General features: G+C 48.6%; 2 protein-coding genes across 2 annotated transcripts in view; one reads left to right on the forward strand and one right to left on the reverse strand.

The window, feature by feature from the left end:
* The window catches only part of EDC3 (enhancer of mRNA decapping 3), a 24,650-nt gene extending 14,057 nt beyond the window's left edge, over nucleotides 1–10,593 (forward strand). The window contains 3 exon segments of the mRNA XM_031555241.1: nucleotides 2,946–3,099; nucleotides 4,586–4,803; nucleotides 5,820–10,593. Coding sequence (XP_031411101.1) covers nucleotides 2,946–3,099; nucleotides 4,586–4,803; nucleotides 5,820–6,154 — 707 coding nt within the window. The 3' untranslated portion in view covers nucleotides 6,155–10,593.
* A 241-nt stretch (nucleotides 10,594–10,834) lies between these two features.
* On the reverse strand, nucleotides 10,835–17,639 carry CLK3 (CDC like kinase 3). The gene is given in 12 exon segments (XM_010717190.3): nucleotides 10,835–11,220; nucleotides 11,398–11,488; nucleotides 11,742–11,779; nucleotides 11,781–11,822; nucleotides 12,293–12,375; nucleotides 12,479–12,608; nucleotides 12,958–13,052; nucleotides 13,489–13,655; nucleotides 14,016–14,132; nucleotides 14,839–14,905; nucleotides 15,175–15,268; nucleotides 17,373–17,639. Coding segments are annotated over 12 exon segments (1,362 nt in total). The 5' UTR covers nucleotides 17,625–17,639; the 3' UTR covers nucleotides 10,835–11,034.
* Between the last annotated feature and the right edge of the window lie 457 nt (nucleotides 17,640–18,096).

Consider the following 18,096-nt stretch of genomic DNA (forward strand, 5'->3'; position numbering starts at 1 on the left):
TTCCAGGCAGCTGTAGAATACATTTATTTAATATTAAAAGGCCTGAGCTAATTTCTTTTATTACCTTCATTACCAAACAATAAAGACACACTGTCCAACCCAAACATAATTAAAGTTGGCAGGAGTTCAGTTCTGTTGCAGTAGTGTTATTGTTTGTGGGTTTACCCGTCGCCTCCTTGATTGCTTTCTGTCAGAGTTTATTTAACTCCCTCAGCCTGGTTCTGATAAGCCAGTCGAACTGGTCGGGCCTTGCGTGAGTGTGAAGAAGGGAAGTTCTCTTGGCATTGGAGTCTGGCCCTGAGAGGGAGCAATTAGGGCAAAGTGTAGCCCAAGCCAAGTGCTAAACATAAGCTCATCCTGTGCCAGCAGTGCTCTTTGCATTAACCCACTGGGCGCTGGGTTTTGTCTTGCTGATGGCAGAGGTGTGCTTGTAACACCTTGTGTTCTGAAGGAAGCGATTGAGAGAGGTTGTAAGTGGTTGAAGAGGAGGCACTGGCAGTAGCCACACTGCACTGGATAGATAAGAAATCTGAGGTGGCTCTGCCACCCTTCTGGTTTGAGGAGTTTGTGCCGTGGTTAAGCAGGAGCTCACAGCTCAGAAGGAGCTCTGCGAGTCGCGTGCTCCACGTTAGCAGAGGATGTGGCTTGCTCCACCGCAGTGACATCCCGACCTCAGGTCACTCATTCCAAGTCCTCCCTCAAGCTTGAAAAACAAGACCCGATGAAGTTGCAGGAATAGGGATGGAATTGAGCCTTGCGTGACTTGGAGGCTGAGAGGGTGTGTGAACACGGGGCAGGTGCGTGACTAGTGGGCCAGGCGCAGCGTTATTAGTGGCTTATGACTCCAAACGTTTGGCGGCTGCTATCAGGACTCCGAAATGACTTTGATAGTGTGCATGCTCCCATATGCACTGCGCGTAATAAAACATCGTTAGCAGAGGCGGTTTAATGGGCTGTTAGCATGCAAGGTCAAGCACTTGAACGCTTTTGGTCCCTCCGTGTCTGCAGGGCTGGGAGTTGAAAGTCGTAGGGATTCAGCCCAGCATCCAGTGTGATCTGCTCTGCCTTGCAGGATGTGCTGCAGCCTGTTGCTCTTACCTTACAGGAGCACCTGTGCTCTGAAAACCTCAGGATATGCAAAACCTGCTATTTCTGCAGTGCCTAGGCTTAGTGGTTTGTGCCTGGCACCCTGGGGAAATATGGCAGTACAAGCATAGTTCTTAGCAATTAAAAGATGCTGCTTTTCTCATTTGAATGTGGCAGTGGCTTGTTACAACTGGTTCTCATGCTGTTTTTCTGCTCGAGCCTGTGAGTGACTGTTAGGTTTCCTTTCTGAGCGGATGTGTACGCCGTTGCAGCTCTGTTTTGAGCTGGTACTGCTGCTGAGCATTTATGCTAGGCCTACAGCATTTCTTCTTAGCTTTTCTTTTTGAGGCTTCAACAAAGGAGCCCTGCAAGGAATTCCCAGCAAAGCAAGTCTGCAGAGGAACCAGAACTCTCGGCCTTCTCTTCTCTGAACAGTTGGCGTTGTAACACATTCAGGCACAGAAGCTCTAATGTGGTTCTGCTGGGATTGCTTGTCTGGCTGAGAGTGGTGCTTGTGAGCGAGCTGAGCAGTGGGAAACGAGCTTTTTCTTGCTGTGCTTCAGCTGTGTTCCTCCTGCACGGGGAGGGAGTTGAGCTGTGCTGCTCCTGAGCTGGGAGATGGTTTAGGATCCCCAGGGCTTGCAGGAGTGTGTGTGAAAGCAGAACAGCCTGTATCTGTGATCCTGCGTCGGGCTAACTATCAAACAGACCAAAGAGGATGCAATCATAAAGCTGTGGAGAAAAGCTAGAATACAGAGTCTGTTTCTATGGCCAAATATATTTGAGGTATCGTGCTGGCTGTTGCAGCAATTTTTCTCACTTGATGCTTGTGTTGTGTACTTCTTCATATGCCTTCAGTAGTTATTTCTAGTTTCTTCTGCTGCTCAGCACACCATCAAACAATTGCTGTGGCTTCCCATAGCTGCTTTTTTGTGTCAAGAAATCCCCTCTGTTTCCAGAGGAGTTTACTGCGGGGTTCTTTTGTGAAGCCAGCACCAGATTCCCCTATTAGGAGGAGTGTGAAATGGATTGGCCTGAAGAGTTACTCAGGTTTGTTTCTCTTTCACCTGCTGATTCCACACAACTCTGCTGTGGAGGCATGCTGGAGTGGTGGTAGTGCTGCCTGCTGCAGGCATTGTTCTCATGGCTTAACAAAACCTCTCTTGTTTGTTTTTCCCCTAATCCACATGCTGGAGCATTTCCTGGCTCTCAGACCAGGCTGTCAAATGTCTGAGAAGAATTTTTCTGTAGACTTTGTTCTTTCAGCTGCGTCGCTCCCTCGCTGCTCCAGCATATTGCAGTTCAGTGTTTGTGTCTGAAGGCAGATGTGACGTGGCACCACCAAGGCAGTGAGGACACTTGCGTGGCACATGGGGATGGCTTGCTGTGATGTGGTGTGTGCATTGGAACTGGTAGAGATCCAGGAACCAACTGTAATAAAGTGTAAATGCAGGGAGTATCTGGTTTCCAGCCCCTCTTGTGACTGAGAGGAGGCTGCCTGTGCTACTGACATGGTAGGAGTAACTGGTTTTAAGCAGAGTAGCAACTCCTCCTGGCTGAGGAGGGAAGCGTGTTCCAGAATCTCTTCTCAGTGTCTGGGGATAAGTGGGTTCACTGCAGCTGCTGATGTGATATCCCTTAGGGTAGCAGTTGTGGTAGCTGCAAACTGAGCTGGCAAGATGAGATACATGTGATGCTCTCAGAAGGAACTTGGATTATTGGGTTGAGCAGGCTCTTTATAACGTCTAACTGCCGTCTGGGAAAAAAAACAGACTGCAGCATTCTGGAAAAAAGTCTCCAGTTATATTTCTTTTCCATTTCTTTGAAGCTTTGTCTCTTTATCTCTTCCTCAAATCCAGACTCCGGGCTGGTTGTGCCCAGCGTGTCGTATGAGCTTCACAAAAAGCTGCTGTCGGTTGCTGAAAAGCATGGGCTGACCCTGGAACGGAGGCTGGAGATGACAGGAGTGTGTGCAAGTCAGATGGCTCTGAGCCTGCTCGGGGGACCCAACAGGTAACACTCATCCCATCGCCTCTGCTGGGATTTTGCCCTTTCTAAGAAGATGTTGCCTCTGCTAACTTCTTCCTCTAAGTGGGGATAAGTGAAAGAGGTGGAGAGATTGCTTTTGAGGTAGATGTGATGTAGGTGCCTGCTGTCACTTGTTGCACAGTGCTCCTGCAGTTGGAGACAGCTGTCACCTGTTTTTCTCTCCTTAAAAGAAAAAACTCATCCCAGTGCCAGGCAGACCTTCTGCTGTAGCTCACACGTCAGCTTTTCCAGTAAGCATGCAGACAAGTGTGAGGCTCAGGCTCCTGACGTGGAACCCTTACAGAAGGTTTTAGTATTTTTCTTTTTCCTTTTTTTTTCCCCTTCTCTAAAAAAGTACCAATTAAACATACCACCTTGGGTGAATGAAATACTGAGAGAGAGCCAAAAAGAAGCTCTTGTGTCCAGGAGCAGAAGTGTCTTTTGAGTCAAAGACAAAGCAGAGCTGATGTTTTTCTTTCCATCTAATGGGCATTTTTTTCAGGGAACTTAGCTTTGCACAGATGTAACCCAAGTCTGTTTAAACCATTTCAGAATTTTAATGAGCTGACCCTTTATGGAAATAGCTAAACCTTTCCTTTATTGTTTATACACGTTACATTTTAATGATAGCAGTAAAAAGTTGGCTAATGAAAGCAAAGTGCTGTTCTGGTCTTCATGAGGCTGAGTTAGCTCTTGGACAACTAAACTGAGAACATTTGCCCTTTTGGAGGGCCTCATTTGGTAGCAAGGTTGGAGAGCATTCGCCACTCTTTGCACATGCTGACTGGATGCTTGTCCTTAGCATTGTTATTGATGTGACCAGGCAATTGCACATGTATTCTTATATTGTTATATAAGTCCAAATGATTCATTCTTGAAACAGAAGGTAAACCCTAACTGTCTCTGTGCAGGAGTGCTTTACTTGCATTCTAGGACCTGACTGCTTGAATTAAAGCAGCAAGTGGTGACCTACCAGGCAGCTCTGACCCTCTCAGCTGCAAAACCTAATGTATGACTGGCTTTATTACTTGTGCTGGCTTTGGAGCACTTATTTTTTTACAACTTAAACTATTAAACTGTTGTGGTTTTCACAGCATTGCCCTTCAAAGTCACGGGGGGGAAGGGAAAAAGCCTTCTTAAAGTAAAATTGCACCAAATTCAGGCTTGCTGCAAGAGCAGTGGAAATATCCTCTGCTTTGAAAGTGTAAGCTGGCTGTGAGATGAACCAGGGCAGGCCGGGACCAGCTCTCTGCCCATGGGTGCAAAGAGATCTTGAAGGGAACCTGCAAGCAGAGCAGCTCTCTGCTATCAGCCCTGCACAAGGGTGTGGGTTCCTTTCTCTTCAGAGAAAGCGGAAAGCTTGCAAAACACCTGTTCATTTGCATCTTACTGATTTATTTTTTTTTCTTCTTGCAGTACAAAGGTAGAAGATTTTGGGGCTTATTACCATTCCCCTTTTGTCTTCGTTTAGGCTGAACCCAAAAAACGTGCATCAGCGGCCCACAGTAGCCCTGCTGTGTGGCCCCCACGTGAAGGGGGCCCAGGGGATCAGCTGCGGCCGGCACCTCTCCAACCACGACGTCCACGTCATCCTTTTCCTGCCCAACTTCGTCAAGATGCTGGAGTCCATCACCAATGAGCTGAACCTGTTCAGCAAGACACAAGGCCAGCAGGTGTCCAGCGTCAAAGGTAAGTGAGGAGCAGTGCAGGTTGCAGATATCTCTGCTGTTTGGTTTGGTGCTGCTTGTCCGTGCTAGTGGCACCATCTAGTGGCATCCAGAAGTGTGCCTGGAGGCTGGTGGGATGGCAGAGGCTCGAGAGGTCCAACAGTGGAGCAGTTGTGCTGGTACAGATGTTTCCGGTCTGAACAAACACAAGAGCTGCTGTGTGAAGCTGAGTCAGACCAGCCATTCTCTTAGGATAACGGCCTGCCTTGTTCAGCATATTGAAACTACAAGTAAATGAGCATCCAAACTGCTGTTTTTCACCAAGCGTGCAGCTTTGCTGAGCTAGCTGTCAGAGCTCAGATCTGAGTGTGCTCTAGAATAAGCTGATACTCTGCAGTTTATTGTGAGAGAGCTTGTTTCTCTTTGTTGTTTCACCAGCACCTTCATCAGACCTAGTTTATTAAAACTTTTTGGGAGTAACAAATGTGAGAATTGGAGCACTGCACAGTATATTGTGTTGTGGTTGTGGTGCCGGGGCTGCGTGTCTGTTAGAAAACAGCAGACCTCACACCAGGTGCTTCGTGAAGAGGTAATGCAGCAGCCAGTGAGTGCAAGGAGGCCAACAGAGCTCAGTGAAAGAGGCAGCACTGCAGCAAACAAACTGCTGTTCAGTAGGTATACTCCGAACAAAATGCTTTCTATTCAGCATGCAGATTAGAAAAAAAATCTCCATTCTTAATGGAAAGAGAAATCCCCTGCTTTCCTAAGCTGCCTGGTCTGCAGAGCCAGCTCAGTGGTGCCATCTGAGGGCTGCTGGAGCAAGTTACAGAGCTTTGAAATACTGATGTCAGTGTCTTCTGCAGAAGGACAGCGATGATAACCTGTGAGGCCAGACTGCATGCAACGAGACTGATGGTACTGGAAACAAAAATGGAAAAAAACTCTGCAGGCAGCACGGTGTCAGGAGGGAAGGCACTGAGCCTTAGCTTGAGGTTTGAGGCTGCTCCTTGCTGCTGACAGTGCTTGTGTTTCTTTCAGATCTCCCTGATACCCCTGTTGACCTAGTGATCAACTGCCTGGATTGTCACGAAAATGCCTTTTTGAGAGATCAGCCTTGGTACAAAGCAGTTGTGGACTGGGCCAACCAGAACAGGGCACCCGTCCTCAGCATAGACCCTCCCATAAGTGAAATGGAGCAGGGCATTGATGCCAAGTGGTCGCTGGCCTTGGGCCTCCCCTTACCCCTGGGTGAGAGGGCAGGGCGTGTGTACCTCTGTGACATTGGCATTCCCCAGAAGGTCTTTCAGGAAGTGGGAATAAACTACCACTCACCCTTCGGCTGCAAATTCGTCATCCCCCTGCACTCCACTTAGAGCCCATCCAGCAATGTGGACCTGAAGGAAGAGAGGAGGAGTTCTGTCAAATAAGCTGTCCAGTGGAACCTGACTGGTAAACAAGGCATCACAAGCCTTAAGGATGTGAAGTTCTGGAGAGTTTCCTTCCAGAAGAAATGTTATATTAAAAAAAAAAAAGTCATAAAATGAAATCAAAAAGAAGGAAGCAAATGTAACTGCAAAGCTGTTTTCATTCTCTTGTGCCATTGTAAGAAGGAACATGCAGGAGAGTGGTATCTGTCCCTAGTAAGGGCAGCAGTTGCTGCCCAGACCTGCCAAGGGACTATTTAACATAGGGATGTGCATGGAAATGTTTTGGTACAAGCAGTGGGTGGTGTGGAGATTTGGGATGCATTTCCCAGTCCTTCTGGGCAGGTAGACCCAGTAAGGTGTCCTGGTGGGAGCAGCACCCCTGGATTGTGTAGAAATAAACTTTTTTTTTTCCTGTGGTTGTAGTGGGAGGGTGGATTTGATTTTGTTCTGTTCTGTTGGATTTCCCCCCCTGTTCTTTGTTCATGAAGGCAGCAGTAGTTCCATCCTCTTGAGGAGAGAGTTCCTTCATCAGAAAGCTTGTGTCAGGAGCCAGAAGCTCTCAGGCAGCATGTGCTCCTGGAGCACCAATGTCCTCAGTTAGGCTTATTTGCTTATGTATTCTCTTGGCTGTTTGTTTCTTTGTTTGGGGGGAACAAGGTATGTTATGGTAAAGAACTTTTCCAGAGTGTTTTGGTTTGCTTTTTTTTTTTTTTCCCCTTTTTTCTGGCACAGTGAGTGGCTGAACTGGGGGAAGCAGAGCGAAACAGGGCACGTTACTCTGACTCTGTGCTGTATGGTGCAGGGGATGTGTGGATGTGCCCCCCTGCAGTGTTTCTAGTATCCTTCCTATGCTCCGTGCGGTTTGGGAATTCGGTCACCCATCTGGCCATTCCCTTTGGGCACAAAGGCTGTGTGTGAGGGTGGGTGTGCACACACCTGTGTCGTGGTAGCTGGGTACACGTTGCTTTTCTGGAAAGAAACAACCCCTGGCTTTCAGGAATGCCCTCAGGTCACAGTGGGCTGCGTACCCAGTAGTGACAGGTGGGCCACAGCATTCCTGTGAATACACAGAGGTGGGAATGGATGTGGAGTCTGTCCTGATGTGCCCACTGGGGACCTGCAGTGAGGGTCAGTTCTGGCCTATGTGCCCAGGGTAAGGTGACACAGGAGACACCAGGCAGATGCCAAACGGGGGCCCTGTTCCCACAGAGAGGTCCTTGGCTCCCTTCCTGCTTGCTCCCCATTCTGTTCTCCTGGGGCCTTACCTGCCCTCAAAGCTTCTGCTGATCCTAAACTTGTCACACAGCCTGTTCAGGCAGCTGTGGAGGACTTCAGAGCTTCACATGGTGCCTTTTCTCCAGGGCAGCTGGATTCTGTTAGGCTGAAGCACGAGGACAGCTGCCCTGTGTGTGGGAATAGTTCTAGCTGTGCTGTGGCTGTGTTTGTCCTGCCCATCACATGTGGACCCCTGTGTGCTCTGCATTTACAGATCAGGCACTTCTTTTTACCTTTCATCTCTTTAGAGCAGAGGCTGAGTGTATCAGAAGTGGAGGTAAAAGGCTTTGCTGGTTGAAAGGAAGCAGTTGAGTAATTATTTTGCCAGGAAGCGTAGATCTGATGCTGGCTGTGGGGAGAGCAGACTTCAGACTTCCCCTGGGGATCTGCTTCTGAAGGAGTTGAGGTCTGTCAGTGATAATCACTTCTTAAGAGCTGCTGCTGCCTCTTAAGAGCACAGGAGCAGATGATTCCCAAGTGGCAGAAACCGAAGAAGTGAGGCAGAAGGCTGGCTTGGCTCAAAGCAGGGATCTTTTCTGGAGTTTAAGTGGGAAAAGAAGGAAAGTGTATGGCCACTGGAAGAGATCTCAGGAGATATGTGAGGGCTTTAGAGATGCTCTCCACCATTATGTGGCCAAAGCTCAACTAGAGCTAAAGTTGGCCACTGCTGTGGGGGACAACAAAAAGAGCTTCTTAAAATAAGTTAACAGCAAGAGGAAGTCCAGAGATAACGTAGGTTTGTTACTTGATAAGGATGGTTGCCTCACAAACAGGAGCACAGATAAAACGGAGGCTTTTATTGCCTTCTTTGCCTCTGTCTTCAACACTGATGATGTACTCTGGGATCCTTGAAGGTCTGTGGCTGCAGGAACAATGAACTCCCAGCAAACCCCTCAAGTAGTGTGGGATTTGCTGCTCCAGCTGGATGCCTAGAAGACTGGGACCCAATGGGATTCATCCCTGGATATAGCAAGAACTGGCCAATGTCACCCTGACACTTCTCTCAATTATATTTTAATGACTTTGGAAGACTGGAGGCATTCTACTTGACTGGAAGCTGCAAACATTGTCCTAGTTGTCAGAACTGGCAGGAGGGGAGACTTTGTAAAACTGACAGTCCTATAGTTACCTTTAGTGCCTGGTAAAATTATGGAGAAGGTAATGCTGGGAGTTACTGAAAAAATGATTGAGACAACACAGTCGATGGTCACAGCCAGCACATGTTTACGAGGGGAACAGCCAGTTTAATGAACTTAATTTCCTTTTATGACAAGGTTTCCCACCTAGTTAACCAAGGGAAGCCACTTCATGTAAATCATTTTTGGATTTCAGCAAAACTTTTGGTATTATTTCTGACAGTATCTCACAAAATGCCTGGCATACAGCTAGGCAGCTGCATGATGTTGTGGGTGAGTGGCTGGCTAATGGGCTGGGCTCGAAGGGTTGGCAGGAAATGGGGTTACACACATCAGGCTGGCAGCCAGGCATTGCAGGGTTCTGCAGGGCTCTGTTTGGGGGCCACTTCTTTTCAGCAATACGGCCTAAGGGAATGGCATTGAGCTGTGTCAGGGAACAGTCAGGTGGAAGTTAGGAAAAGGGTCTGCACGTGCAGGAGCTCATGGAGTGTTTGGACAGCACTCTGAAAAATACGGTGAGATTTTTGGGTGGTGTTGGGTTCAGCAATCCTTCAGTTGGAAGACCCTTCCAACTTGGGCTATTCTGTGATTCTAAGCTGTGTGATGGGGGAAGACTTGCCATATCTACCTCAGCAGGACCAAGGGCTCTGCTCTCTTGGACCCTGGTTCCCCCAAGCTGCTTTCCCCGCTGGCGGCACGACTACTGAACTGCATAGGGCTGGGCAGCCTTGGTGCTCTTGCAGAGACTGAGTTTTGTGAATTGTCGGTACTCTGAGCAGGTGTTGCTCTGCCCTTGGGTGGGCAGGAAGGGCTAAGCAGAAGCACCCCCTCCTCAGCAGAGCCATGTTTTAGCTTGTTCTGTAGTGCCACTTAGGCTGTGGTTCTGGCTTGGCTGCAGGGGAAGGGGCACAGTGGGGCTGGCTCTTGGAAAAGCAGAGAAGCCTTGCACTTGCAATTCTTGTTTCCTCACAGCTAGAACTTATCTTTATCTGCAGAGCAGCATCTGAGTTAAAAGGGCGGGCAGTAGTTCCCTGTGTTGGTTTAGTACTTTGTTAGGCTTACTCCTCGTACTTTCAATTCCCTTGCTCAAGACACTTGTAATGGAACTTCTTTTTAAATAATGAGGCTGCAAGCTTTTCTTGGCTCTTCTGGGTTGGCTGTTAAACTGTAGATTGCACGTGCAGAGCAGTAATGGTGCAAAAACATTCAAGACATAATCACAGGATCCTTTCTTGCTGCTATGCTGCTGTGCCAGTGGCTGAAGCTAAATGCCCAGTAGGGCACTGAACCAGGTAAAGACATTTTTGCAGGGATGGCAGCTGGCAGCAGGCCTGTAGTCACTGCTGCGTGGCTTCAGGAAGCATCAAGGCCCATGCAGCAATGGAGTTCCTCACCTCTAAGCAAAAAATAAAGTGGGTAGTGCTACATACCAGGGCACAAGCCCCCAGGTATGGAAGATGATTTCCCATTTGTACTCCTGTAGTGTGTTTAGGGCACAGTGGGGGGTTGGGGGCTGTGTTTCTGCCTGTTAACCTTTACCCTGTGCTTGCTTTCTGAAAGTGAGAGCACATCTGGGTGTTTGGCTGTACTTTCTCTCAGATACAAAGGCTTATTTGAGGAAGGAAGTATGGGTCTCGCCCACGTGAAATGCATCTTCCTTGCAGGTGTGTGCTCTGCTGGAGCACTCTGCAAGACCCAGGAGGAGGGCCAGATCCCTTGGTTTCCTCCTTCCCTCACACTGCCATTGCAACTCAAAGAATGCAACACCTTTTCTTTTTTGAAATGTGTTTGAGATAAAGAAGTTTCTACCTTCACAACCATCATAGGAACTGCCTGTGAGCGCTGCTGTGGTCATGACCATGTGAAGATCACTGCACTGTGTCACTGCTCGATTCTATTTGTGACCCAATGTTTGTAATGACTAATTCCTGCTGCTATTGCAGGATGCCCTGAAATAAAGTGCAACTATTCATGTGTGCTATTCACTTGTCTGCTATAATGCTGGAGCCTGATACCCCTGGCTGGAACAAACTTCTTGCTGCTCTCCATAGCTCAGAGGCATAAGGGCAGAGACCAGGAAGAGACTGAGCCTGCTAACTCATTTCTTGCCCTCCACTGGAGCAAAGTGTCCTGCTTAATGTCCTATTTTTCAACAGCTCTATCATCTTTAAGGTGAGGAAAAGAAACCTAGGAGTAAGAGACCCCTACGCCTGCCTACGAGGGAAGTATCAAACAATAAGAAACACTTTATTTTAACTTTACAACATATAAATAGACAAATCTGTGCTTTCTGCTGTAGCTTTTCCTCACCTCCCCGACCCAGGGTTCATGTCACAGTGCCCCTCTGAACTCTGAGAGAAGAGAGAACCACTCCCATCTGTACAAATCTAACAGGTATCACACCCTCCCCAGCTGTCATCTGCTCAGGTCCCGGCTGGTGCCACGACCGCACAGCATCCTTTCCTCTGCAGAGAGGCCAGCAAAGAAGGGATGTAGGAGGGCTTCTGAAAACGTGATCCTCCGGGAAGGGTCAAATTCCAGCATCCTTCTAATCAAGTCGAAGAGTTGTGCATGTTCCAGTGAGTCGTGCAGCATGTATGTCTAAAACAGAAGGGTAGATGCCAGTACAAGAGGAAGCAAACACCAGCCCCTAGTTTTGTGACCTACAGCAAGGTGATGGCTGTCACAACCTCATCAAGTTTGGAGCTCTGTACCTCCTGCCCTTTCCCCAGCACAGAGCTCAGGTAGGGAACCCCACAGGGATTCAGCAGCACTTACCCGCAGCGGCTTGCAGTTCTCTTGGACGTATCTCCCATCAGATGTGTTCTCATCCCACACTAGGTTCCCTTTGTAAAAGTATTTCTGCTTTCTGGAGAGGAGGAAAGAGGTGTTCAGTAAGGCTTACCCACACAGAAGAACAGCAGCCAGTAAAACTGAAAGACAAGACTCAACCGTTTCCCCTAAAACTTGTGATCAAGCTCAAAACCAAAACTTGCAGCAAGTTTCCCATGCTTACACCTACAGAAGTAAGACCTGGTATGTGAAGAGACAGCTGGAGTCCTGACTAATCAACCACCACCAACAGCTGACTGGTCTTTTAGAGTTGAAGTATGGGTTCCTACCGAGTTCTATGGATCATGTGAGATGGAATGGGGCCCAAGGATTTTCTCCATCATCACAAGATGTTCACGATTCTCATGGGTCTGCAAAGGAAAAAAAAGCAATGGTGCATTACTTCAGAGCAGAGATCTGATGATGAAAGGTCTGTCTGCTACCCAAGTACAGGATAAGAAGAGAGAAGAGAGGTCTGGAAGTACAGAATCACCATAGTTGGAAACCACCTTCAAGATCATCCACTCCAACCGCCCACCTACCACCGATATTTCCCACTAAACCCTGTCCCTTAGTACAACAGGGCACAGGCCTCATCCATCTGCTTCTTCTCTTGCTTTTCCTAGTCTTCATAGGCACAGTGAAGAAACCAGAAGTGAACATCCTTCCAGCAAGCCATGAGTACTCAAATTGTGAGTTTTCCTGTGCCAATCTTCAAACTTAGCTTCTGAGTTTTTAGCGCCTGGTCTGCCTTTCCCCTCCCTCCTAAGTTCTAGCCTGTTTAGACATTAAGGATGTTTACTTTGGCCGAAGGGTGCAACACCTTTAGCAGGAGTCATACCTGGAAGAGCGTGAAGCCGCGGTAATACTCAAACAAAATGCAGCCAGTACTCCAGACATCGCATGGCTGTGCCCAGCCCAGCTCTGCAAAGAGAATAAAGCTAGCTTTATGCTCCCAGCAAATCCCAGCAGCTTTTCACTAGCTCCTTGGTGGAACTGAGGCTCCCTTAGCCCCGGCAGCACTCACCAAGGATCACTTCTGGGGGACGGTAGTGCCGGGTAGCCACGATAGTGGTGTGGTGCTCGTGATCGAAGGTGGCACTTCCAAAGTCTGCCACGCGGATGCTCGTGTTCCGGATGGATTTCTCCTCACAGCTCTGCAAACAAACAAGTCCTCAGTATTCTTAATAGCTAGTTGAGGATTGAGGTGGGCTTTCCAAGGAGCCCTACTGTCCCTAGAACTGCTCAGTCTGCACTCTTAACCAGAACGACGACAACTACGAAGTTCTGAGCTATTTACATCTCATGTCATTGTTACAGAAAGCTGCTGAACTGCTGCTGTGGACTGAAGCCACTGAGTCAGAGCTTAAGGCTCTTAAAAGACATGGGAGAAAGAGTCCTAACTTCAAATTTGTTCTTGCTGAACAGACTGCAGGACATGTACAGAACAGGGAGGGACATGCAGGCTGTTCCTGGTTTAGTCACTTCTTTTGAGACATAGCTCACCTTTTTCTCATTGTACAGAGTATCAAAGTCGGAATTGACAAACAAGATATTTTCTGGCTTGAGGTCAGTGTGAGTCAGCTGGTTGTCATGTAGAACTGCATAGGTGGGAAAGAAGAGAGAAAAAACATGTAAGAGCCACAAACTAAAGCACTCATGAGCTCTGCCCATCAGAGCACCAAGTCCAGTCATGTACTGGATATTTTCATGTAAGCCAACTCCTTGTTTCCCTCCCAACCCATTTTGATGAGACATGGTAGCCTAGGTGTGGATGGAGTATTTCTGGTAGAGAAGGCACAAAAGAGCTTACAAGGCTCTCCTCCATTCCTATCAGAAGGAAAAGAAAGCAAATTTAAAGACTGCCGCTCCATTCCTACTTTGTCGTCCATAGAAATCAGCACCTCTTGTCTTTCTTACAAGCTTCAGCAAAGAAGCTAGTGTACTCAGGTACCACTATGGATAAAAGCAAAACCAGCAGGTACTGGAGGACAAACAGCTGCTGGCAGCTCCAGAGGCTGGCCCCATGTAACTCACATTTCAAGGCATGGCAGAGCTGGTAGGCCATGTGCCGGATCTGAGGGAGAGGGTATGGCTGGAAATTATTCTCCTTCAGGAACTCAAAAGTGTTCTTGCCAAGAAGTTCAAAGGCAATGCACATGTGGCCGTGGAAGTTGAACCAGTCTGACATCAGGACACACAAGCTTTACAGAGAAGAAAACATGGGATTAAGCATCATTTAGAGACTTGACAGTACAGTAATTCTCCCAACTGTTGCTAAGCAAAAGCTCTGAGCCAGCTGACTTGGAAGCACAATAATCCTATTTGCACACCCCGGCCCCACTTTGCCCAACCACCGTTACATAAAGATCTGTAATACTCTGACTCTCGTGTCAGATAAGCTGTGGTTAATTTTTCCTCGCTATAACCCAGCATGTCAGCTGTTAAGATTTCAGTAAAAAAAAGTTTATAGCAGAATCAGGGAGGTTCTCTTCTTCCAAAACGCGGAGGCATAAGACAGGTTTCCCCTGACAGGAGAGTAGTAGCAGGTATTCCAAGCTTACAATTTGTTCTCCTTGTCCTTCTCTTTGATTTTCTTCAGGACGTTAATTTCCAGCCTGGCTGCCTCACGGTACTTCCCAACATTTTTTATGATTTTCAGTGCCACCTGCGATTTACCTCTGAAAGAGAAGAGACAAAAGGAGTCAGAGCAAAAGCTGTTACTGCCTGCTATACGTGTTCCACAGGGCCCTGCAGCAGCCTTTAGGGCCACACTAAGAAATACAAACAGGCACAGGAAGGAGCCTTTAGAAGCTTGGGATGAGTAAGTGATAGCGCACAAAAACCAGCGAGGTCGCTGGGCAAGAGATTAGATGTTCTGTCCTTATCCCAACCTTGAGAAGTGCTTATATACCCACAAATGTTTGAAGTGAAAGGCTCAAGTAACACCCGAAAGAGAGCTGCAGCAAACTCTGCAAATACTCCACGTCCTGACCCAGCAGTCCCTAAGGTCACCTGCCACTCCAGCAGACAACTCCTCTTTCCAACTGCGTCTGAGGAGGCAGGAGATCCCAGCAGCTCCTGTGCTAAGCTGACCCTGGGGCTCAGAGCCAGATGAAAGGTTGGGAAGAGATCGGAGTCAAATGTAATCACAGGAGAGGACGAAAAAAGAAGCGCCGTGGCAGATTAAGAGGCTGCTTTCCCATCTGGCTAGCCCAGCCCTGGAGTTCCCTGCTTTTACAGTAGGGCAGTAGAGCAGCGCTGTGCTGAAGCTCTCAGCGGCTGAATAGTGCATTATAGTGGCAGCATAAATCTTGCCACCCTCACGACCCTCCGGGTTCGCAGCACGACGGATAGACAAGGTGTTGGGAAGTGAAAACCACCTACCTGGCGTGGTCTACACACTCCACAACTTTGCCAAAAGTGCCTTCGCCAAGGCTGCCGACAATTTCATCTAGGAGAGAAAACAGGAGCAGATGTGAACTCGAGTGGAGTGGTGAGAGCTGAGCTCCTGCAATTCACAGCAATAAAGTGTCAAAACAAAAACGTCTCTCACTGCTACGCTCTTTAAAACTCAAGTGACTATTGTCTGCCTCAGGCAATTTACTCATCAGTCCATTTATAAGCAATAAACACTAGGAGACCCCTCCAGTACAATAAGAGAGATCTCGTCTAACACGGGGATAGAAAGTAGAGGTAAAGTTTTACGAAAGGTGGCTGTACATCGCTCTTGAAGCCAATCGCCGATCCTGCACACCAGGTGGCCTTCCTTGTCATCTTCCACGCTCCTGCTGCGCTTACTGCTCTGTTGGCTTCTCTGTACGCACCGCCCCCCGAAACGGCATACGACCGAGTGCGCACAGCGGGCAGTTCCGAGTGGCAGATTGGGTGGTCATTCAAAGGTGGAGACGACGGTGCGTCGGTGGTTGGATTTTCCAGATCCCAGCATTTCATAAGGCACACAGCATATATAACGATAGGGATATTGCAAGGGACACGTCAAGACACAAACTAACTTCAAAACAGAAAAGTAATCAACAGCTACAGGTATGTAAAGAAAACTCTCGTTAGCTACAGCGGCTGGTGCCACTGCTCTAAGCAGGGAAAGGTCCCCCTCTTCTCTGCAGGGCAGCAACTGGGGAGCTCCAGGTACTGGCTCGACACCACCGCTCCCCCAGAGTTTGCACAGAGGAGCAACATCCTCAGGAGCACCAGAGGCCCCAGAGGCACAAGGAGGAAGAGGGCTTTGCCAGAAGAATGTCATTTTTCTCCGCTGGCAAACATGATGAAGGGTAAAGGAGCTGGACAGGCTGTCCAGTAGAAGCCAGAGTAGCAGTTGTCCCCATACAGCCTGCTCTCTTATACCCTGGCTAACAGGTCGCCAGCTCCCTAGTGCGTCCTGCCACTTCTCGACAGAATCAACGAGGTTGATCCTCCATCTCTACACCTGACTGGCTGCAAGCAGATCTAACACTGCTCTTTTTCCTTCGGGTGTAATTTTAAGCCTGGAAGAACTTTAGGAACAGGTCAAATGAATCCCCAGGGAGTGTTTCACTGCAGGTGTTCACTACAGGTACAAGGTCATGTTTACTCCTGTTACTGCTAGCTTCTACTGGACAACCAGCCAAACGTTCCCAGAAAGACTAGGTCCAAAGAGAGCTGTCCTAATTCCTGATCTTTTCCATTTAGCCTTAAAAATGGAAACAAAGCTCTACATTTCCATGCCTGGACTTCTATCAGGCTTGTCTTCTGTACCCCTTGCCCCACGCCCAGTCCAAAATGGGAAGCTACAGACCCCCAGAGGTAAGCTGAAACAGAGAAGGAGGTAGAGAGGAGAGAGGACAGTTGAGAGAGCTGTGAGTCTTCAAAGAATTCAGATCACACCAACCCAAACCTGCACACTGGATCACCGCACACAAACCACACTGTAACATTTTAGTCACAGCCCTGGCTCTTTCTAAGGCAAAAATTAAAAAGTCAATGGGAAAGGAGTGAAAGGAGGAAAGCAACAGACCGTCAGAAGTTCCAAGCCATGCAGATATCCACTGTAGCTGCAGGGATCAGGACTCGGTCACTTAATTGTAATCACAGGTAAAAGCAACAAACGTGCACGATAGAAACTTTCCTTACTGGAGAGAAGTGAGGCATACACAGAGTCTGATACCTCACAGCACTTCCAGGACATTCACGAGACAATCCTCCCTACCCCGTGCCAAATAATTCCATCTAATCCTCAAAACCTCTTGGGAAGGAACACCCCATTCCATTAGAATCAGGGTGGAAAAAACAGCGTTTTCAAAGAAAGGGAAGTCTGAGGAGAGCTGCATGGAACCAGGCAAAGAGGACACATGTATTCTCAAAGGGTGCAGGGCTCTGCTAAGCACGGTGGGACAGGAGTTAATACCAAGGGCTAACGGCTCAGAAGAACAAGGCTCGATACGGCTGGCTGACCCCATTTGGTGCGGGATGCTGGCACAAACCAAACCAACACTGCCCTCACGGAGCACTCCGTACCACCGCTGCATACCAAATCCCCGCCAAGAAGCACGGATATGCAGAAGCGAGGCCTCTGCTGCCTATAAACACACACAACCAGCAGCCCAGCTGGCCTGGAGCCAGGGCTCATCTATTAGAGTGTCACGTGTGCGCCATCTGAAGCCTTCACTCATCCCCTCCCCTGGCCATGGAGAGCACAGCTTAGTTTCCTCACGTATTAAAGCTACAGGGGCCGGGCTAGGAAAAACTGAGAGCTACAAATGCTCCTCGCTTAACAAGACACATTCTAGGGACTACAGACTGCACGTAATCAAAACAAACACAAAAACGAGATTAGAGGTACTCACCCAGAGCGTTCAGAGCTAGAAGGAGGTAAGAATGGTTAACGCCTGACCAATCCCGAGCTCGTTCTGGATGCTACTCACCGAGGAGGCACTGCTACAAGACCTGGTCCTGCGTTTCCTGCAGTGGTGCTGGTGCTTCCTGTCACGGTGCTGCTCTCTGTCCCGGGATCGCCGCCAGGTCCGCGTGCGGGTCGAGGAATAGTCCTCGTCGAAGGACGGGCTCCGCTCTTCCAATCTGTAGGCATCGCTGTCCCGTCGGTCTCTGTATCTCCTGTGATAAGGCATCCTGTCGTGGCTGCAGCACAAACAACATTTGTCAGTCTGGAAAAGCATCAAAAGTGCCGTCCTGCCCCAGCGGGGTGAGAGCCCCCCCACACCAAGCCGTCAGTGTGCACAGGCACAGTGATCATTAATTAGCAAGAGCCACAAGGAATGTTTGGTCTCTGCTCTACAGCTACGCCTGCCTCTAGCCACAATTAACGGCTGCAAATACATAAGGGGGGGCTTTAGGCTGCCTTCTGCATCCCAGCTGCTCTAATCAAGCAGCTTCCACTCATGCCCTGCTTCACATGCATGCCAAGCCATCTTTTAGGTGGATGCCGCTGCTCAGAGAAATCACAGCATATGGGCAATGATAAACACGAATGTGATCAGCAGCAATGTTTTGGGCAAGCATCTGGCCAGGCTGCTGCCATCTCTCATACACAGCTGACAGCAAGGAGCAATCACTGCTGCAGCCAAGACCACACTACAGCCACACCGGTCTGCAAACAGAAACCTGTCTTTCTTTCCCCTATGTTTTGGC

This window comes from Meleagris gallopavo, chromosome 12 (genome assembly GCF_000146605.3).
Source record: "Meleagris gallopavo isolate NT-WF06-2002-E0010 breed Aviagen turkey brand Nicholas breeding stock chromosome 12, Turkey_5.1, whole genome shotgun sequence".
NCBI lineage: Eukaryota > Metazoa > Chordata > Aves > Galliformes > Phasianidae > Meleagris > Meleagris gallopavo.